General features: G+C 42.9%; 2 protein-coding genes and 1 long non-coding RNA gene across 9 annotated transcripts; 1 reads left to right on the top strand and 2 right to left on the bottom strand.

The window, feature by feature from the left end:
- Window positions 1-1,676: 1,676 nt before the first annotated feature.
- On the bottom strand, window positions 1,677-18,632 carry LOC116932695 (rap guanine nucleotide exchange factor 2). 7 transcript variants are annotated; one of them, XM_032940521.2, is made up of 23 exons: window positions 18,396-18,632; window positions 16,338-16,542; window positions 15,833-15,960; window positions 14,933-15,016; window positions 9,241-9,316; window positions 8,853-8,975; window positions 8,434-8,619; window positions 8,212-8,331; window positions 7,747-8,048; window positions 7,410-7,641; window positions 7,024-7,157; window positions 6,770-6,920; window positions 6,388-6,694; window positions 6,031-6,307; window positions 5,712-5,952; window positions 5,228-5,635; window positions 4,846-5,157; window positions 4,377-4,760; window positions 4,027-4,306; window positions 3,301-3,957; window positions 3,003-3,149; window positions 2,660-2,815; window positions 1,677-2,444 (listed from the first exon to the last, which is right to left on the bottom strand). In XM_032940521.2, exons 2-23 carry the CDS (start codon window positions 16,479-16,481, stop codon window positions 2,413-2,415), a joined length of 4,881 nt encoding a protein of 1,626 aa, XP_032796412.2. In that variant the 5' UTR covers window positions 16,482-16,542; window positions 18,396-18,632; the 3' UTR covers window positions 1,677-2,412. The 7 variants fall into 7 exon arrangements, with proteins under 7 accessions (XP_032796412.2, XP_045036155.1, XP_045036154.1 ...); XM_045180220.1 differs by lacking the exons at window positions 14,933-15,016; window positions 15,833-15,960; window positions 16,338-16,542; window positions 18,396-18,632 and adding an exon at window positions 14,024-14,505; XM_045180219.1 differs by lacking the exons at window positions 14,933-15,016; window positions 15,833-15,960; window positions 16,338-16,542; window positions 18,396-18,632 and adding an exon at window positions 10,725-10,932.
- LOC123477035 lies at window positions 15,957-17,484 on the top strand. Its single transcript, XR_006652214.1, has 2 exons — window positions 15,957-16,166; window positions 16,263-17,484. It is a non-coding gene; the product is annotated as an uncharacterized LOC123477035 (long non-coding RNA).
- Window positions 18,633-20,357: 1,725 nt separating the features above from the next.
- Window positions 20,358-21,549, bottom strand: LOC116932694. Its single transcript, XM_032940520.2, has 4 exons — window positions 21,417-21,549; window positions 21,240-21,319; window positions 20,941-21,156; window positions 20,358-20,702 (listed from the first exon to the last, which is right to left on the bottom strand). Exons 1-4 carry the CDS (start codon window positions 21,417-21,419, stop codon window positions 20,486-20,488), a joined length of 516 nt encoding a protein of 171 aa, XP_032796411.2. The 5' UTR covers window positions 21,420-21,549; the 3' UTR covers window positions 20,358-20,485.
- Between the last annotated feature and the right edge of the window lie 195 nt (window positions 21,550-21,744).

The raw sequence follows: 21,744 nt of genomic DNA, 5'->3' as shown, positions 1-21,744 counted from the left end.
GGAAAATCAAGACTTTGTGACATCCATTTTGACAAATGTGATGTATTGAAAGGAATCACAGTTGGTAAGGACTTTTATCCATATGACAGATGGAGATTGCTTCCTAGCAATACCAAAACATTTACTGGGTAAGTTAAAATTAATATTATGGCAGTCTACATAATAACTGTATAAATTTGTCCATACAGTAAAACAAAGTGCAGCTGCCAGTCGCACTCAAGTCGCCACCTTTGAAGACATTTTTAGTGTGAACCACACAGGGAATCAACCTACGAACTACTTTCCACCAAAAAACGTATAGTAAAGGATCTACATCAATATCCGACTCCAGGTAAAACAGCTAACATGTGCTAAATTAATGACTAAATTAACAATTATGAACATTTACTAGAAAACAAGATAGCAATGGATGAAGATGAGAACATTCTATTGTAGGATGTGCTATCGAACACTCCGGTAAACAACAAACATGTAGCATAACATAATGCGACTAAATTCATTATGAACATTTACTAGAAAACAAGATAGCAATGGATGAAGATGGAACATTCTATTGTAGGATTGCTATCAGAAAGTAATGCACCTGAAAAAATTCCCTAAAGCAATTTCATGAGAATGACAAGATGGCATGGCGATTTTATTTTCAAAAACATACGAAAAGAAATGTCAAATAAGCTATTGCAAACATGCCAATGGAAAACTGGTGTGTATCCTGTGTATTGTGCTTAAACAGCAAGTCGAGAGAAGACAAACAACTAATAACCGCCAAATGTTATCGAACAGATCAGACTCATTTAAAGTGCCTGAAATTGAAACTTAAAGAAAATCGCAAAATTAATACCTGCAGACAGAAATTTTGCGATGAAGCGTTTGGGGGTTCTAATTTCTTTGGTACATTTTAAGGGTTAAAAATTACGATTACTCTTGATTTGTATGTGGAAATTGTGACCCTTAAATCTAAAAGAAAAATTACACCACAAATAATTCACTGGTGGAAAATGATGGCAATTTTTCGACAACGATAGTCATGTCTACATATCTAATTGCTATGAAACTGTGATGTCGAAATATGTAAATTGAAACTGTTAATGTCTTTTGTTTTGACACGAGAGTCGCTGCCTATATATTCTGCATATGTTCACTACGATTTCTACAGTCAAACGATTTCGTAATTTTACCTCTCCAAAGAAAGACGCGATGAAACGAATAAAAATGTCAAGAACTTCTATTCACGCAAAAATACATTGCCAAACCAGTTAACATCAATACAAAGGTTTAACAAACTCGCGCAAATATTTCGTTTCATTGCCCAACAACCACCAGGCGCCTCTGCGGTGATAAGTAACACTTGCGGACAAAGCCTTATGGCCAAATCCTACAGGGTGAGCGTACCATCAACTCTATAACTCTGCTGAAACTTAAAGAATTAATTTACTTGTCCTTTATTTGCTTACAACATTTTGCTGAATGTTAAAGTGAATTTTACTTTTTATTTAAGTTTTTTCGTAATCGAAATTCTCCCTGGTTAATTAATGAAATATACTTAAAATCTCACACTGGAAGAACAGTCGATTATCAGCTGTTCTGCCTAAACGTTTCCTTCATCCTTCATTGCGAGACATTTTTCAAAAAATTCACTTGGAATTTCATTATTTACATATCCAGAAAGCGAAAAGTGGTGAGAAACAATTTGTATTTGAAAGGGAGGAGTATACAATGATAAAATGCATATAACCACTTATGGAATTTCTTCTCTCCAAACAAAAGACGTTGGAATCAGAAATTGCGCAATGCATAACACTGAATGCACGGTCAGGAACGGGGATATTATGTATACTTGAAAACGTATTGATTGCGTGTGTAGATATGCTGTGTAGGAATTTAGAGAATATAATAAGACAATGAAAGGGGCCACCAAAAAGGGCCCACACAGAAGCCGATGGGTGTGGAACGGAACGGGGAAATGGCGGGATGGATATTCTTTCAACTGATGTTAAAAAAATGATAATAATAAAGGATCGCTATTTTTGAGTATGAGAAGATTACTATTATGTATGCACACAGGAGGTTGGTTAAAAGCGAGAACAAAAAGTTTTTGTTTGTTGCTGTAAAATTGTTGATCTTATTTACAGGTACAGGTGGGCGAGAGGAAAGGGGAGCTACAAACGACACTGTACACCTATACAAAAAAGGCTGTGGGATGTTGTGTTCAGAATGTATAATAGTGGTATCGATAGGTCAGAGGGTTTATATATATATAATTAAAGCAGGCTATACGTAAACTGATATCTCTGTCCTTAAAAAAAAGGAATAATTTTTTCGGGAAATTAACACACGAGTTTCTGTTTTGTTTCATGCTGCTGCTAGTCTTTGGCCTCAAGCTGTTTACCGTCAGGTGCTGCACGTTCTCCGCTAAACAGCTGACACTTGAGCTTCGTCGTCGTCTGCAGACATAAATAAACAATAGATTAGGCCAACGTCAAGGTGATGCGTAAAAGATAAAGAGACGAAGGTGACATTTCCAGAACAGCTACCCCGCCATGTCTACGGCACAAGGTAGGCCATTTAGAAACAATTTCGTATGCCATTCAACTGACAAGGACATGGCCAAATCAACCCACCGCATCTGAAACCGGATGCGGAAGCAATTAAGACGTACCGTCTTCTTCTTCCGGATCAGAACTGTAGTAGCCGGCCGTGACTCCTTCGTGCGAATGGGCCCGACTCAGTCGGGCCATTCGGGCCATCTGGGCCGCTACATTGTAGTCCGGGGGTCGCCGGGCTCTCGGTGGAAGTTCTCGTGGGATGATGGGGGCTGTTGAAGAACAACGTCCGAAAAAAAACAAAACAGAACAAATAAAATAAATCAAAAATGGCCAAACCAAGTAGGAAAACGGACGTAAAGCTCATGCGCCAGACACATAGGGAAAATTTGAAATAAAGCGATGTTACGATTAAGAAAAAGCATGCGAGAAGACACCTGAAGCCTCCACCTGTTTTACCTCTCCTTTTTAAAACAACCGGTTGGAGAGGAAGAGCAGGCAAAACCCGATTAGTGGTTTTCATGTAGCTGGCCCTAGCCGGCTGGCTGTTTGCTACGTCTTGAACTACTACCGTCGGAATGTTAAAAGAAGGAGCCACAACCTTGGCTACAACATAAAAGTCAATCATACCCAATCATTTTTTTAGCCAAGAATAAACAAAGAATAGATCGCACCAATCGTTTTTGTTTTGTTTTTTCATGCAAGGTGTACTACGTGTGCAGGGCGAGGGTGTGGACGTCGGACAAAGGGAGCATACCTTGGGTTCCATGCGGGTATAGAGGTACCCTTGTTCGCGGAGCGACAGGCGGTGACTCGGTCGTTCCAGCGTGGCCAGACGGATGATGAAGCAAATGCGTGTGACCCCCTCCGGAAACGCCTTCCGCTGAGTTGTTGGAATGCGAGTTGAATTGGTTGCAATAACCGGCGTCGATGCCATCAGAGCCGAGGCCGATGCCCAATCCGATACCGAGCGTCAATCCCAGTCCTAAAGGCTGATGCAATGATCCGCTTCCGGCTCCACTCGTGCCGCTTCCTCCGCCGCCGCTATCGCTCGACGTCGCAGAGCCAGACATGTGGGACTTGCGCATGGCAGCTAAATTAGCCAAACTAGTGACGCTACTGCTCTCGGCATTCAAATCGACCGGCAGAGCCGCGTCCGAGTGCGAACGTTCATGGGCGCGCTCGTGCGGGCCAGTCCTGAGGGGCGGTGGTTGGGGAGGCACTCCAGGGACTCTCCGATTCAATCCTGGCGATGGGGAAGGTGAATGTTGCTGGAGTAATCCTGAGCCTGGAAGAGGTAGAGCCATGGAAACGGAGCATCCGCCCATGGGTCGATTCGGCGCTTGGTAAGGTCTCGTTTTGCTGGGCTCGCTCAGCGCTAGCATTTTGCGCACTGACTGTGGACTGGCCGCTCCTACATATTAAAACAATTCGTCATTTGCCGCTGAAAGCGGAATTTCAACAACAACCAAAAATGCCTTACCGAATTTGGGTCCCTGTTGACCCCTCCGGCTTTCGCTGGTTGCGCTAGTGGAACTGGCTGTGCTGGTTGTCGACAGCGTGGGACTCGGATGGCGTTTACGGACATGATGATTAACTGCGCTGAGGACCAACGCCCCAGTTGCCCGACTTTCAGATCCTCCACCACCGCCAGAGCCAGCAGAACTGCCCGAACTGGAACTGGTGGCCGTCAACTGATTGCCTCCGGCAGGTGGTTCCACTTCGACCGACATGTGTCGCAGTTGTTCTTCGTCCGTTATGACCTTGAAGAACGAGCAAAACACGTTCAATTGTTTTAACTGGCGAGCAAACGTGACAAAAAATGAAACAAACCTTCATGTTGCCGAGGTAAGCCTTAACACGGCGGACCATCTGTGCCTCTTCAAACATTTTTTTCGAATTCGGCATGGCCGCCGACTTCTTCCGTCTTTTGACCGTGGCAGAGGAGAGGTGGTGGCGGTCATGATGAACGGCGCCGCCGGCCATTCCCGATCCGGTTGTTAACTGATTCATGGCCATCATGGCGGCTGAAGGCGGTTGGCCGCCCAATTGGAGCATCGTGAACAAATCGTAGGGCGCCGAGCACATGTGCGAAAGGGAGCGCACCTCTTTGGCGATCATGCGCAGTTTCTCAAAATTGATCAGCCCGTCCACGCGGGTGTCGTTGCCCAAATGAATGAATGTCAGATCTTTCTTGACCACAGGAAAAAAAGGAATCTGTCGGCACAACGAAAAGAGCGTCATGGTTAAGAAATGCGTGCGTGGGTTTTTACGTAAGTTGTTGCAAGAATAACAAACGCACCATGGGCGGCTGGACGTGCTCGCTGTTGATGAGATTTCTGTATTTGGACATGTTACGAGATGGGTCCATCAGGTCCTGCATGTCGCGGAACAGACGTTGATATTTGCCCGGTAATTTCTCCCACGTCTGTTTCAACCTGGAAACGGCTCCGTGGCCCAGCCCGGAGATGATGTTGAACATTGAATTGAAATTCTTGCACTCTTTACATTGACGAGCCACTTTGATGAACTGCTTAATAGCACGCATTCGTCTCATGAGATTATGTTCGGCACAAATTTCCGTCACAACCCAAAACATTTCGCGGTTGACCAACTGTTTCAAGATAAGAAGAAAACTTTTAAACACTTTTCTAAATGAAAACGAATGAAATTTGAATATTCACCTCGCTGAATTGCGATAAATGAGGAGTTCCGTATTTGCTGCGCAGCTGAAAGAGGTCGTCGACGTACTCTGTGCTTTCGATCTGAGTGAAAATAGCGAAATCTTGTAACGTGAGCTGGACGGCCACTTCGACCGCGTTCAGGTGGAGGAATTGGACTTGAGATTGCAGCATCAGCTCGCCGGCCAATTCGTCCGGCACCAACGTTTCAGTGCTGTGATTGTTCTTGAGGTAATAGCGGCTGGCAACACCGATCCGCTCAGCTAAATTTTGCAACTGGTCGGGCAATCGGCGCTGCTTGATGATGCCACTGTCCGTCACTGTCACCTCGCAAAGGCTGTAGTTGGACGACGGATCTGTAATTTGGAATTCTTGCAGCGAGAGCATCACTACTTCTCTGGCAGTTGTTTCCTAAAAATCATAAACCGTTTGTTTTTAGTTGATTTAATTCGATTAAACTACTAAGATTTGATCCGAATTTTTTTACTTTGTGGATTAGCAGGTACTTGGACGACTGGTCGGCTTTGAAGACTTTGAGAGCGTGTTCGGGATAATCGGCACGCGGATCATCGTAACAAATGCTAGTCAAATCCGGATTGCTGTGACTCATGTACATCTGATTGGCGCTGTTGCCCGTCAAGGCCGAGCCGACAGCGCCAGATTGTGCGGCGCCCGAATCCGCCGAGCCAGTGGTGGAACCGTACATGACTTCCTCGCCGGCCGTTTCTCTGTGTGTGTGAAACAGTACACGGTCGTCATTTAGAAAACATCCGGTTCGAGATGAGTCTTCTTCACAAATTACATACCCTGGTTTGCCTCTAGCCATCTGATTGACCTTGCCCCAAATTTGCTTCAATTTCGTTTTGTGGCCGAGTGTCATGAAACCGCCGCCGCCTGCAGCGCTCTTGGAACCAATTAGGGCCGTCTTGTCTTTACAAGGCGATGGGCACGAGTTGCCCGCCGAGCCACTGTCGGAGTGAACATCGGAAGACGATCCGCCCAGCATTTTGTTGCTGGAAGACGATTTCGATTCGAGTTTCTTGCCACGAGGTCGCGGAGAATTGTCAGGCGTGTTTAACATTTCTGGCGGGGGATATTGAAAACAAATCAATTGAGAATTCATTTGTCTTCGTTATCATCAAGTGAAGGAGTTAGGTGGGTACCTTTAAAAGCATGAAGATTGGATCGAACAGTGATGGAGAGATGAGTGGAAGCCCGGAGAATCTCTAAAGCACGTACGTGACTGACGTGTTCGAAGCTCTGTCCGTTCACTTCGAGGATCTGATCGCCTCGTTTGAGACCAACTTCTTCGGCTTTGGAACCCTTTTCGACTTTGGCTACGAAAATGCCGAAACCTCGTTCGAATCCACCGAGGATACTGAAATGAAGGATTTCGTCACGACTCGGCCGAGTCAACGTCACCGTCCGCGATCGAGCTTTGGCCGCGCTGGCAAAATCCAGCATCCTCAACTGTTTTGGAACAGGCAAACATTTTAGAGTTGATTTCTTTAGAAAATACGGGAAAAAAATCAAATAATAATTTACATGGCTTTGCATCTTCGACTGTTCCAGCAAACATTCAAATGTCTCTAGAAACTCCATCATGCACGGGTCGGTTTCAAAGTCGGTAAAGTGGTTGTTAACCCAGAGGAGAACGACTCGCGTCACTTTATCTCGTACGGTCGGATCGTTGAAACTGCCACGTTCCAGATAAAAAAAAAAAATAAGGAAGAAAAATGGTAGGGAATTAAACTAACGTAGTTTTATGGAGCGGTAAAAATAGTGTTTAATATGCATACCATTCAAGCAGCTGGCTGCAGACAATCAGCGGACTGTCGATAAATATGCGATGAGTTAAAAGGAAATCTTCGACGTAACTGGGATCGCCGGAAGAGTCTTCCAACAAGTGGGACATTAAACGCTCCACCGTACCCTGTTTCGGAAATTTAAACAGCAAAAAATGGTTAATGGGTTGTATATGTATAGATAAAAAAATAAAAAAAAATAAGTCTATAAAAAAAAATGCTGCTTAATTAACAAGTGGTCGATACGTGTGTGTATCGATAAAAACGGCCGCATGCGGCAAAGGGCCCCTCTTTCCTCTCTAATTAGGTTGTGAAGAAAAGCCCCCCTGCCAACCGAAGAGGGAATAGCTTGCAATGATGGCGCGGCTTTTATAGCTCACCTTGATGACGATGTGAGAGCGTTGGGACGACGATGCTGCGCCAATTTGGGCTCGCTGTTCCGTCACCAAGACAACACGTCCGTTTTCCTCGTGCCTGCGCGTGTTCTCTTCTCCTTTGTGCAAGATGCTAAAGTAATCGGTTTGGGTGATGCAAACAAATTGACAGTCATCGCATTTCGTCCGCATTACGCCCCGGTGATACAATTTATCCATGGTCGGCGTTATCCCGAAACTAAACAATACAATTTAAAAAAACAAAAAAACATATTTAAATAAGTCGTTACAATGTTAGGAAGGAAATGAAACAAAACGCGGAGGGAGAGACGGATCGGCTTACCTGTCGCCAAGATGTAACGCCCGTCCAGGTTCGCCGGAGGCTCCGCCATCGATTTCGACGTGACCGTTAATGATGACGGACCATGAATCGAGTTCTTCGCCGTCGTTCATGACAACGGTGCCAGCCTTCTCGACGACGGCAAATACCATGACACGGCAGAGCGCTCGCCTAACGGACAGCGTCATATTGGCAAATGCCATGAGGTGTTGCGTGAATTCGAGCAAGATTTCAATATCGTCATCTGTTCGATCGGATGGGTCTTTTTCTAAACATTCACGAACCTTGTCCCGCACAGTCAAACTCTGTGGAAAGAAACACGTTTTTTTTTTAAATTGATGAGAAAGGGAGGGGGGGGGGGAAGGCAGGCGACCATATCAAAGGGAATTGGTTCCGTCGACTGCGAGTCACGAATCAAGAAAGGTAAAAGATTCGAGGGAAAAAAAAAATAAATAAATGAATCATTACGTCGATGCTCTCGGCCAGATCTTCCTCCTCGTCGCTGTCGACTATCGATTCCATCAAGCCGGTAAGATCAACTTCGTCTCCGTCGTGATCAACTCCGTCGACTCCAACACCCTCGGCATCCTGAATGTCATTCGTCCAATTGCAATTAATCATGACCTCTATTTTTTTTTTTAAATAATAATAAGGGGGGAAAAAAAAAAGAACAAGATCATCTCGTTTTACCTGATCGGAACTCGGGACAGAGGAATGCATCGTATCCGAACCGGAATATGCGGAACTGGTGTCGGAGCCCCTCGAACTCCGGTGTGATTGGGTGCCCATTCCTCCACCGACGACGTGAACAGTTCCAGGGTCCCGATGATGATGGTGGTTCATCAGAGGATGATGTTGCATATCTCCGACCCGATACTTGTTTTTTTTTTTTAAAAGAAACAACGAGAAAGAAACAATGAGAATTTAATTTTGCTTTTGAGAAAACCGGCACAGCTGAGGTTGACCGCATAAGATCCGGGTCAATGATAACAGAAACAAGTTGATTCACTGGAATGTTTAGCCAGACCTCCGAATTATAAAAATTCCCCCCCCTCCCCCCTCCTCAAAAAAATGGAATGAAATAAATGAATAAATGTGACAGTAGTAACCTGGTCATTGTCCATCCTGTTGTTGCGATCAAGATGGTGGAGGTGAGCTGACGGATAAGATGCCGTGGCCGAACTGGTTGAAGCTGATCTTTGCGTCCGTTGAGGAACGTCAGAATAATCCACCTGTCAATATCATTTGGTGTAATCAAGGTACTACTACTAGGACTGTTTATTGACATTTTCGGGGGGGTGTTGACGCATGCGTGAAATGAGTGCTACTCCACCCAGACCCATTCGTTTCATTAAAGATAGCGGACTCAACATTTTTGTTTTGTTCTCCTTAATCCAAGTTGATCATTTTTTTGCCTTTTTTCTCTCTCTTCTACATTTCGTTGCTGTTGTTGTCTCTAACCAAAATCAATTTCGAAATGCAGGAAACGGAACTTACGACGAGCATTTCCGACGGCTCCAGGATGAGGCATTCGTTCGGTCGGCGGATGCTGACGCCACTCCGCTTACCAAAACTGAAAATACATTAAACCAAAATGGGGAAAAAGAAAATTGATTAAATTTTTGGGTTTTTATTTATTTTTTTTTTTTTGGTTTTAAAAAATAATAATGAAAAATCGTTTTTTGCTTCTTCTTCCGTTTACAGAAGAATAGGAGGGGGCGGGAAGCCGTGGGGGCATATCGATCCGGCTGATTGAAAGGACTTGGTTGATCAAGACTGTCAAACATGGGAAAAAAAGGGGGGGATTTGCTTTACCAGACGGAAAAGCGTCTACGAGGAGTCAACGGTGGCGGTGAAAGAAATCGAGCGGCCGGTTTGGTTGCAGGAGGTGGCGCTGTTGCTGTCGATGCAACAATAGGAGCAGCAGCACCAGATCCAGTGACAACAACGGGAAGATGAGGAGCAGCCGAGTGGCCAAATGAGCTGCGACGAGAATGGAACGAATGCCATCGTCGGATGGGCTCCGGTATCGCTACCACTGCCTGACGGGCAGCAGTGGAAGACGGACGAATGTCGGCGGCCGATTCTTCCGTCGACTCAATGGACGATCCTCTGGTCGTCGACCGGCTCGATCTCGTATACTTTTGCATCACTCCCTTAACTTGCCCATCGACTAGCACAAGATCCGTCTCCGATGCCGAACCGCACGCAACTGAACGGATCTTTCCTGCGCGCCAGCGCGGACGCCGGAGAAACAACATCCCTCAATTTTATTTTTATTTCTCTGTCCTCTTCTACTTCAACGACAGTTTTACACATTTCTCTTCCTTTTTTTTCTTCCGTATCAAATGCTCAGTGTAGCTAACAAGGTCTAAGGTCAAACGCTCTCACTACGACGAATGCAAGTTCCGTTAGCGCGGGCAATCACAATGTCCTCTTGTTTAATGGTTGCCTCTTTTTTTTTTCAGTCTTTTGTCCCAAATAAACATTTTTTTTTTCTTCTTCTTCTTCTTCCTTTTTGTTGTTCTCATCTTTTCATCAAAGTCACAGACCTTCTTGTCTTACGGGATGCGGATCAATACCCCCTTGCCTACACCAGCGCCATCTAACGGCCAACAAAATCGCGACGCCTCTTCAAGGAAGAAGAACAAGAAGAAGAAGACGAAGGGGAAAGAATAAAAAAAAAAAAAGACGCGGCGCATTATGCCATTCTATACACAAGACGCGATATGTGTGCATGTTCAAGCCTATCTCTTTTTGATGGATGAACCCCCCCCCCCGACAGATAAAAACTGAAGAGGTTTTGCGCTCTCCACTCAAGATCCATTTTTGAAACGTGACGTCACATAGAACCACTTGAACTTATTTTAGCCTTTTTTTTTTTTTTGCTTCCCATCTGTCGAGTGGTTTACTACCATTCCGATAAATCTCTGTGAAAAAGACACAAGAACAACACAAGCACACACTAGACATTGATGTACCTGAAATCGGACCAATCCATCGTGTCACGACATGATCCGGCCAGAGATGAAGAAATTTAAATCCAGTTCAAAAGCAAATCAAAACGATAATCCACGCGAAAAAAAGATGACAACAAGAAAGAAAAAAAAAACACTAAAATGAAAAACTTTGGGGACCAGTGACGCCGAACAAACTGATTGCCAGTCCCTAACGCTGAACGCCAACTGAAGAGAGTTGGAGGAAGAAGCAGCAAAAGCAACTCGAGGGCATAGAAGGAGCCCCCAAGGGCATACCTGTGTGAGGGTCGTCAGAATACCTGTCTTCTATTATCATTCCCTCTCTCTCTCTTTCTCTCTTTTTCTCTCTACAGCTTTCCTATTCAGCGATGTGCCTCGAGGGTGAATAGAATTTGAGAACTCCAGCGCCAAAACAGAAAAATATGTATCCTTCTATTTAATTTCGTTTAGTTAAGGAAGACGACAGGTGTGCGATTTTCTACTTTTCCTCATAGTCATTTTCGGTATAAACGCCCCACGGTCAGCATTCTTCGAAAGGGATAACGAGAACTCAATCAAAGTTGATTTTTTTAAAAATTTTTAGGTTTTTCACCTTTTCTTTTTTTTCCCTGAAATTTTACTTTTATTTCCATTTATTAACCCCCCCCCCCCCTCCTTTCCCGATAGCGTGGCGGATGGAAATGTTCTCTTCGACTTGGGAGGGCGGAGGATCATATCAAACATGTCGACCCTTTTTTTTTTTATTTATTTATTTATTTACATGGAAAGAGCCGGGCGCGCGACCCACGTAAACAAAACATCCACTCAAATAATAAGACAAGAAAAGATGGCGATAATGAGGCCAAGCCAACGGTACATAATAAAAAGAAAAAAATCCAGTTCCGAGATCCCAAAATGCAGATGACCTTCCACCTATTTTTTTGTTCTCCCTATTTGATTTGCGTCTTTTAACTATACGCACCGCTTGGAAAACAAATGAACACGACCGCACATCCATAAGATAACAGGTTCACGCGCCATAGAGTTTCATATAATTAGAAACCAAACAGTAGGAGAAGTAGAAAAAGACACACATACACACACACAGGGAGAATTTTTGTTTTTTTTTCCCTGTTTGTTATTGTTATTATCTTTTTGCGGCTGATGGGCCTGAGGGGTGGGGAGGTTTCCACACTGGGACCCCTAACATGTCTTTTTATCTCTGCGGGCGCGCTTGTGTTTTCCATCAATTCCGCCCCCGCTTCTAGACTAACCACTTCCGGTCCCGAAGCCAAAAACCCTCTCTCTCTCTCTCTCATTTTTTTTAACTCTCTCATTTTCTCTCTCGTTCGTGTGTAATCGCGTTTGTCATGTATTATGTACGTCTGCGTGTTTTCCTCATCCCCCCTCCCCCTACCAGACGCAAAGTATTAGTGGCGGGCCATTCCAATTTAGCAATCATCACACCATCTAGCGGTCACGTATCGTAACACTTTGATGGGGGATAGATTTTATTGTCGGGAAAATCAAATAAAAAAATGCAGTGGGGGGGGAGAGAAGGGAAAAGTGTCGACGGAGAAATTGGAAATCATTTAAAATGGGAAATGAAATTGGTGTCCGAAAAAATGGTTGCTACCGGGATGCCAACTTTCGCCCTGCGTGAGTCCGGCTTCTACACTTACACGAACGACTGCGTGTGATTGACACGAAACTGGGCCAAAAGTCCAAAAGCAGAACGGCAAACAAATAACGACCGACTTGTCGTCGGGAGAAACAACAGAGGAGAAAACGGAATCAATAGACAACTAAGTACAGAGGCGAGAAAATTATTAAATGCCCCTCTCTCTCTCAATCTCTCTCTCTTTTTTTTTTCTCGTCCGTTTCATTGATTGCGAGTAAAGAAGAAAGTTACAAGGATTATCGCCGGAAGGATGTTCAATCAACTCTCTTTTGTCTGGACTATTGTTCGAGTGGCAAAAAAAAAAAAAGAGCAAAATAAAAAATGGTTGTACAGGAATCACGGTCCATTGTTTCCAGCCATTCGGGATAACCTTGGCTCAACAGCGTGAATACGGTTATATTTTTTTTTTTAACGAAGGGGAAGGGTATTCTGAATTTGTAATTTTTTTGGGTAGTGGATGCATCTGGAAGGAAGGAAAAAGAACTTTGGCAAATAGAATTCCAAATCGGGAGAAATTCTAATTGCCATTTAAAGACTGGGCGATTAAAAAAGAACACCCCCCCTTTATGGAGCCTGGAATTTCGTTCGCATCGACGGAGGAAAACAACAACCAGACGAAACAAAAAAAAAAAAAGGAAACTTTTTGATTCAATGTTTTTGGTTGTTGATTCTTTTTTTCCCCTGGAAATAGATTGTTTCGACATCTGGTTCAAACCGGTCGCTTCGGGCAAGTCCCGTAATTTCAATTTAGCATTTCTGACAAGAACGAAATTGCTCGACTGTGGTTTCGGGACCAGGTGGGCCAACCCAACTCGTTTCCGCAAGAAACAACATTCCAACCTTCCTGTGCCTTCGTTTTTTTTTTTTTTCTATTTTTTTCCTCATTTTCTTACAGCATGTCATAGCCTTAAATAATAACGACAGAGAGTCTAGTTTGTTGGGAATGGATGAAGACTAGGTCAAGAAAAAAAGTTGTCCATCAATGGGACTTGGTCTGGTTGGACAACAAGTGGGACCGGAAAGAGTCCAGCCGGAAATAACATTCCTATTCTCCCTCCCCCCCTCTCTGACACGTACACACCCCGTTCTCTTTCTACGATTCAGAGAAAGAAAAAAAAAATAAATAAATAACACACCCTGACCGAGGTATCCGGCTTTGATTCAACCGTATCGCATACAGCATAATGACCGGATACGTACAATTACACTTTTTTTTTTTGGACTTCTTTTTTAAACGGATTTTTTTTTGGGGGGGGAGTGTAGTGGGGTAGTATGCATGGCAAAGTCATTTTAAAAAAAGAGAGGAGGGTTCCTTCCATCTGTTAACCCATCTCCAATTACACCCCTCTGTGAACCACGCCCTTCACTTTTTTTTTTGAAGTTTGTGAACCCATCGATTGCTGACTTTAAAAAAAAAAAAAAAGAGAGGGAGAAAAAGACGGGAAATCTCTTTTTTTTTTTTTCGAAGATGGCGGGAGAAGTCCCGAGGTCATTGATTAGCATTGAAGCTTTTATGTTGGTCGCTCGTATAACTACGGATATGGACACACGACCGTTTCCTCAAGGACTTTCTCTTTTTTTTTTTGCTTCTTTTTTATTCAAAACAAGAACCCAAGATCGACGTAGTAATAGTAAGACATACCCAATGGCGGTTGATGGTTGACAGTATGTATGTATAATCCACTTATCGTTTCCTGCACGAGGGGAATATCAATCGGCCATTTCTGGAACAGATCGCCATGGCAACTTTGTCAATTAAGCAGAGGGTCATTCGCACCGGCGAGAAAGAACACAGCCAGAAATTGGATGAGATTGACGGGTGCAAGAATCACGTTTTCGCTTGGGGCTGAATTCGACACTCACGAACACATTTGTGTCGTCCACAAAGCCACTGACTGTAATTGAAAATTCTCGCACTCTGCCTCGTTTTCCTTGCAGACGACGAAAGAAAACAAGACGAACTAGGGCAATTAACAAAAACAACACTGAAACAAAGAGAAAAACAAACGGAATTTTCTTTTTTGATTTTGTTTTCTTCTTATCTCGTGGTTGTGGTATGGTTGAAAAACGGAATGACAGATAAAAACACGAACATAACCAACGTCGACCGAGACTCGAGCGCCACTGACTTTAGCAGGTTCTAAAAGGGTTTTTTTTCAAGGGGGCGTTCATTGTTTCTTCGAGGCAGTGAGAACATCCACCGCTAGATGGCTACTTTAACCGCCCTCGACTCCAAAGCGTGTGTACAGTCGGAAAACAGTCGACAAAAACTTGATCGATTGAGGGAGTTAATTGGTCTTGTTTAAGAAATAACGTACGAGGAAAAAAAGGAAACAGCTGGGGAATGTTGATGGCCGAAAAAGAAAGAAGGGAAAGCAAAGAATTTTTCTTCATTTCCTCAAAAGGAGGATATGGAATCAACATCGTTCCAATCTCGACCGAATTTCTGATATTTGTCTTGACACAAGACAAATGGCGCCATAAATTTCCCATTACTCCTAACAGATACTTTTTTCGCTCAAATTGAATCGAATAGATTTTTTTTTCTTACCTAGCTCCGGGCAAGTACATGGATCCATCGATGAACACTGAGCCACACAGCAAGACGTACCAACAGGAACACAATTCTCCACGACTGCAAAACGAAAAAAAGAAAACCAAGATGATCAATGAACTTTGAATGCGTTGGATCCAGGCCAAGTTAACAGACGAACAAAAGAGAATCATGAGCGATTAGAGTAAGTCTGCCAACAAAATGAAATCGTGTAAACATCATTCAACTTAAAATGGTTAAGTCGTTTCATTAAAAAGATGAAACATGGACGATGTTAATGGAAACCGACGAGGCTTTACGAAGGCGGAAGCGTCTCGGGCCTACTTCCTTTAAAAGACACCGTTAAGAAGCTTTTTTTTTTTGAGGGGGAGTCCTAAGCGTGAGCAACATAGCGTAAGTGGAATGCCACTTTTAATTCCATCAACGACATCCCAAGAATGCTTTACTATCCGGAAAATAATCTAAACTCATCCTTTCTTAATTTCTCATGCTTGTTGTTGTGTATCTTTTTCTCTTTTTTTTTTATCTGATTAGATCACAGGTCTTGTATCAAAATCCCGGTTAGATGAAGTCATTAAAAAGAAAAAGGATGACGGTCTCTTTGTAAAGAAGAGAAAAAAAAACGGGACGTTTGAGTCAGGGTTGTGAGGGGTTTCCTGTTCCATTGAATTACGAAAACGCAATGGGTGGTAGGGTTAGCAGTACAGCAGGGGTTCCGTAGGCTTTTCAGTTGTGGGCCGTGCACAGATTTCGTGACCCGAACGTAATGTGGCGATCGAGGCCATCTGACGGTCGGGAGTTGAATTTAATACTGCCTCCGGGGAGGGCAGAAAGGGGTCATAGGCAGCGGCAGCGTCTGTAACGGGATATTAAACGAATGAGATGCCAAAAACTCACCAGTAGAGGATGTCGTTGGCGTCGTGACGCTCGTAACGGATGACGCGGCATAACGAACGCAGAGCGGAATCGCGTAACAGACCAAACGCACCCATCGGTCGTAATGCCATCCATATCCTGTTGATTTCCTGTAATGGCGAAATTTTAAATGTTTTAATTTATTTTTCGTCTTAGTTTGCAGCATTAGTCCTAGATGGCGCGTAATAGAAGTTGTCATTTCCACCGCTAGGTGTCGCAAAAAACAATTTTATTTTCACGATTGTTCTGCTTGTTCGTGACTCCCATCCATCCAATCACGTCAAAATGATCGCGTCATACGACCCAAATCTCTACGGTATCAAAAAAAACAAAACAATGGCCTTCTTTTGTTTCATTACGCCCATTGTCTTGGTTTTTCTTTTTTCCTTTGTTATTATTTTTACTAATAAAGACGAGTCTTCACGTCAGGGACACGGCATCAAGGCGACCGTGAAAAGCCAGACAGACCAAACTGAAAGTGACTCACGTGTACAGTGCGCTGGGTCGGATCCTTTTGGAGGAGGAAAACGAGCTCGCGATCGGATCGTGTCTGGATGTCCCGTGCATGGCCTCCGTTTTGGTGGTACTGCTGTGCGCCCATCTTCACCTGGAAGCGTCGTTTCATCATCATAGCGTCTCGTCGTGAAAACGGATCCCGCTTTCACGAACTACCATCCGCCATTGAGAGTCATCTGTCATGAAGCAATCACGAGAAAACATTTTAGAAAGGCTTTATTTTTTTAAAATTTTCTTTCTGGTTTCTTCAAACCGCATAAAGAGCAAACATTGCGGAGACGCACGATAACGTTCGTTCATCACGCGACACGGGCTAAAACCAGGGGAGGAGTAAATGCGCCGTCACGTTCCCGTCACGGTTCGGCCCCACCCTCAAACATTCTCTCTACCCATATACTGTTACGTGTGTTATGCCTATTTCTAAAAATCTGCTGGCCGGTTAAATCCCATCTGAAAATTGATCGTCTTCCAATGACGAAGATTTCAACACACTCCTTTGCCCATTTGATTTCACTTAAAAAATGAAAATGATTACTTTGTCTACATTTGGAAATGCTCATTCAAAACGCGTACAAAACAAACGAAAATAAGCGGGAAAGTGACCAGCGTGTTTTGCCCCTATTCGGTTTCGATCCGTCAAAAAAAAACGTGACATTCTTCAAGGGGAAGCGTCAAGAATACAAGAACTGTGATTTCATCCCGCATGTGTCCGCGTGATTAGTTCGCCCTCCCGTCGCTGCTGCGATAAACCTTTTCTTTTTCGTGCCAACTCATAAGAGGGCACTAGAAAGCCACTGAACTTTTGACATTTGATGTTAGCGGTGGAAGAGTTACCTGTCAAAGTAGGTCACCTGGAATCCTAGCTCGCCACAAGCAAGCACAATGTGTGTCACACACACACACACGCAGATGGGTTAAATCAATCGAAAATCGAAACAGAATCAACGATGGCCATCATTCTCAGTAATTTTTTTTACCTTAAAGAATCAGCTCGGACTTTCACAAGAAGGCCAGCACACTTTCGCGCGTCCGTCATATTTCATGGCTAATAATTAAACGAGAGAAAGTTTTTTTTTTTCATAGCAACTGACGTGTTTCGCCGCCGGAAATGTACATAAGGTGCAGGTCGTTCGACCTTTTTTTTTCCCATATACACGTGACCTTTTCGCCGTTTCGAACCTTCAACTTGTGGGCGATTCGTCACACTGTGACAATTCCCAGAATTTTGACTTTAAAACAAAAGTGTCTCGTTGCGTGCGCAGGTTTTACCGGTTCGAAGGGCTTCAATCCCACGAGATTTTTTTTTTTTTTTTGGTTTCCTTCCATCGATCGAACTGAAAACATTGAATGTACATACGGAGGTATATCCCAAATAGCTAACACATGAAAAAAAAAATTCCAATTTTCCTTTAATGACAATGATCGTGTGCACGAATCGGTCATAAAAAAAAATTACATGCTTTTCTCTCCCGACTACCGATTGCGTTCAAAAACACCTTTCTATATGGATAAAGAGAGAGTAGCAAGGCACAATCACGAGATGTTCTTAAAGTCGATGAAAGTTCATTGTTTTCCAACAATCGGCACAAAGGTGTTGATGTGAAAAATCGGAATAAGTCTGACGGAACGTTGGGTGAGAATTTTCTCGATAAGTTTAACGAACGCAAGAGGGGTCTGCCAAGGTTACACTGTGGGAATGATGATGATTTAATTCAATTTCTAAGAAAAGAAAAATTAAAACGATTTTGTTTTGCTACTGATCCTCCACGGTTTTTCCCATTTGATTATTAGAAAGGTAAACGTTGATCTCGAGATTGCGACCATTTTAAAACTTGATAGATGAAATCAATTGAACTTGAGCTGACAAAGTTGAATCAAATACTATCAAGGTAAAATGAATAAATTAACCTTACGACATGTGTGTGTGTGTGTGCAATCAAAACGAAAATATCTCGAGGCCGTGCCCGAAAGCAAATTGATTTTGTAATGAGTTCCTCATATTCAATAGTGTGGACTTTTTCAACCTTACCTTTGTCTACCGTTCATATCCAGAGTTTTTGTGATGGCGTCACTTTTAATTTAACACCAAAAACCACTTTTTTATTTTTTCACTGTGTGTGTTTTGAGAGAGAAATCCCAACGACTTTGATGTAAAAACTTTTCACTCGGTTTGTTCGATGCGACTGTGTGTTGTGTAGAACAAGAACGAGAAAGAAAACCTTCCACCAGGTGGCGCGTTCTAGACGACTCTGGGGAGGGGGGGCGATCTCAACGGTCGAACACGGAGAAGACGGTGGGAGGGGGCGAATGGAAGTGAAAAAGAAAATGATGAACACAATGAGAATGAGAAATAACCAGCATGCGTGTTTCTGTTTGGCTTCTACCCCTCAGGCACCTACGGCCATTTTGAAGCCGCACTAGTTTCGGCTTGATCACGACACTACGCGCCAAAATTCGACCAAAACTATTATTTTGCAATCATTTTTGATGAGATGATTCAACGTAACATTTACGTAATAAAGTGAATCAAAATGTGAAGTAATGAACTCGTACGAATGTCAGCGTGAGAGTTGTTTTCTACTGACCGTAACGGTCGAAGGTTTTGAGTTTCACTGGACTCGTTTTGAAGAACGACGAGTGCCTGTCATGTCACACCTGCCTCTCTTGACAACTAACGGCCAGACTGTAGAGAACTATATAACAAAGTAATTCCAAAAAAAGCCAATTTGGCAGACGTTGGCAGGAAAGAAGGGGCCACGCCATATGTGTTTTGGGGCGTACGGTTGCCGAGTTCAACATGCAACAAAAATTAATACGCCTTTAACGGTCTTTTTTTTTTTAATTGGAGGCGAATCGTTTGTCAAAATAAGTATTCTTCGTCATCATTCAACTTATCTTAATTGAGTGATTTACGAAAGCCATTTTTTTTTTTGATTTCTTTTACGAGCTTTTCCTGCAGTCACGAGATGCCATTTAAAATGAAATCATTCAATGATATTTAAAACATGTTTCTTTGTGTACGAAAAGAAATGTGGTTTAACATGACGTTTGGAAATATTTTTTGAAGAGCCTCATTCAATGCACATCCCTACGCCTCTGTTGAATATTAATTAAAAGCTTTCGACCAACAGGGCATATAGACGAGCATCGCTTTGCATTAACGAGCCATAAAAAAAGTCATGGAAATCAATGTTCTATGGCTAAAGAATTTTCATGGAAAAACAAGTTGGAAAATAAAAAGACATAGTCGTCAAATAAACATGTAGTCAATCTTTTGTTCGTTCTTTTTAACTTGAACATTGTAATAGGCAATTTTATAATAGACGAAAGTCAGTTTCCATCTCTGATTTTGGTTCATTGCGTGTAATCAAATTGATTCGAAATCAAAGTAACGGACGATGTGCTTTGAAATTCGATCGCCCACTATTTCGCAGGAGATAAATTACACAACAAATGGATATAATAAGTGTGAAGCAACGATCATTAATTCAGCTTGATGGTTTTATTCCGCTCCATCCAAGCGTTCTTGAAATCGAAATAACTTTTCCTTGTTATTTTCTCTCTCGTACCTATGTGCTAACAGAAAAAAGAAGAAAAACACCCCTCACGGCCCTGGATATAATCCGACCGTTAAAAACTTTCGACTCGGCTCATCTCGGATTACCTACACCGGCCTTGCAACCTTGAGGAAAAGAATTGATAAAAGAAATACGAGTGTGTGTCACGATTGAAATCGACCATCGAGAGTGAAAGGTGCGGGTACTCTATTCAACGAGTTTCACGTGGACTGGTCATCCTTCAAATCTTTTTTCCTTATAGATACGAGGGACCAGATTATTGCCAGATATTTTGAAAAAGATTGTCATCATCCATTTTTTTTTTTAAGACTGGACAATTTATATAACGCCCTCAACACGCCATCCCAATCAACTGGAATCATCTCGCATGTTTTAACACATCAGAAAATGAGTGAACAACATTTCCAAAACAATTTTTTTTTCATATAAATTATGATTCATTTATTCTAAACTATTTTTGAAATACATTCAGCATTTGTTCATTTAGCATATGGCAAAAAATGTACAGATAGGGCAGTTAAAAAAAAAAAAAAATCCCGAATTATTTCCTACCCCAAGCGCCGCGACGGATGTAAGGTAGTGGTCCGGCTAAAGCGGCCAGGATAGCTTCAGCATTGTCAGTAGGTTTTCCAGCTGGACTTTCATCCTCCGCCTGCCCGTCGGTACGTTTGGAATAGATTTTCCTTACACGGCCGTTCCGGTATTCAGTGAGTTCTTCCAGCGGGAATCCCATCTCAATCAGGGCATCTTCCAGCAAACTATTACATCATAAATGTATTTTCGATTAAGCTGATGCATAGGTGAAAGCCCCCCTCAAAAAACGTATTTGAAATTCAAATAGTGAGTAAAATGCTTTCCTCCTTTGTTTGAATTTCAAATGGCAAAAGTAAACAGTTTATGCTGAATTATGGATTTTTCAGCCCACATTTTTTGGTGTGTTCTGAAAACCGTACAGCCAATTCATCACTAAAAAAGAATTTATTTTTTTTCTTTTACCGACGACTATCGACGCCCTGCTGGACAGCTTCTGCCTCTGGTAGAATTTGATAAACTTCCGAAGCGCCTTCGGGATCTTTGCTCGTCGGTGAGAAAATGGGAGCCGAAGCGTAGAGGATTGCCATTCCACCTGGAATCTGTGAAACTTTCTTCGATCGCTCCATCTCTTCGTAGACGTCATTGCTCTGTCCGTACATTGCCTCAGGTGTACCCTTCCTATATTTAAAGAAGGAAAAAAAAAAAAATCATAGATAATTCCTATTTAACTCCAACGTGACCGCAATTGGACCGTGACTCACCTGAGTTTCCCAAGTGGTAAGAACCCTTGTCCGTTGGCCATTGTCGTTAAGACCAAAACAGTCGCAAAGGAAGTGTACAACTGTGTGTTCCGGTGATAAAAATGAGGCAAAATTTGATTTTGAAGAAATAAGAAATTTTGTTGTTTAATAGAAAAACGTTTGGATTTTTCGGCGTACCATTTTGTGATGTGTTTGTTCAGTGATGTAAGTCTTCGTTAGAAGTGATAAGGTACCATTTCACGGGGACCATATTTATAGGCAAGATGCAAAGTCGTTTGCGAGGTGTCGGAAGGCGGAAACGTTCATGGATCGGCCGGGAGCGTTTCGGAAGTCTTTCGCCCAATCAACAACGAGACGGAAGTTTGGCTATTTCTTTTTGGTGCGGTATGTTTGTATGTCTTTTTACGATGGAAGATGATACCGTGAAGAAGACTGTTAACCTTGAATATTCGTCTTCGACCTTGCTGTCTTTGATGAGCAATCACACTATCCTTGGCCGATTAAT

This window comes from Daphnia magna, linkage group LG10 (genome assembly GCF_020631705.1).
Source record: "Daphnia magna isolate NIES linkage group LG10, ASM2063170v1.1, whole genome shotgun sequence".
Taxonomy (NCBI): Eukaryota; Metazoa; Arthropoda; class Branchiopoda; order Diplostraca; family Daphniidae; genus Daphnia; species Daphnia magna.
The sequence above is the reverse complement of the archived record's forward strand: the minus strand, read 5'-3'. Positions and strand labels throughout refer to the sequence as shown.

Excerpts from the sequence above, each read along its gene's own strand:
- LOC116932695 (XM_045180215.1), bottom strand. The coding sequence starts at position 10,004 with ATGTTGTTTCTCCGGCGTCCGCGCTGGCGCGCAGGAAAGATCCGTTCA. Across the intron at positions 7,642-7,746 it reads GCGTTACATCTTGGCGACAG|TTTCGGGATAACGCCGACCA; the intron begins GTAAGCCGATCC and ends TGTATTGTTTAG. Across the intron at positions 4,761-4,845 it reads AGCACGTCCAGCCGCCCATG|ATTCCTTTTTTTCCTGTGGT; the intron begins GTGCGTTTGTTA and ends TTGTGCCGACAG.
- LOC116932694 (XM_032940520.2), bottom strand. Across the intron at positions 21,157-21,239 it reads TTACCACTTGGGAAACTCAG|GAAGGGTACACCTGAGGCAA; the intron begins GTGAGTCACGGT and ends CTTTAAATATAG. Across the intron at positions 20,703-20,940 it reads CAGGGCGTCGATAGTCGTCG|TTTGCTGGAAGATGCCCTGA; the intron begins GTAAAAGAAAAA and ends ATGATGTAATAG.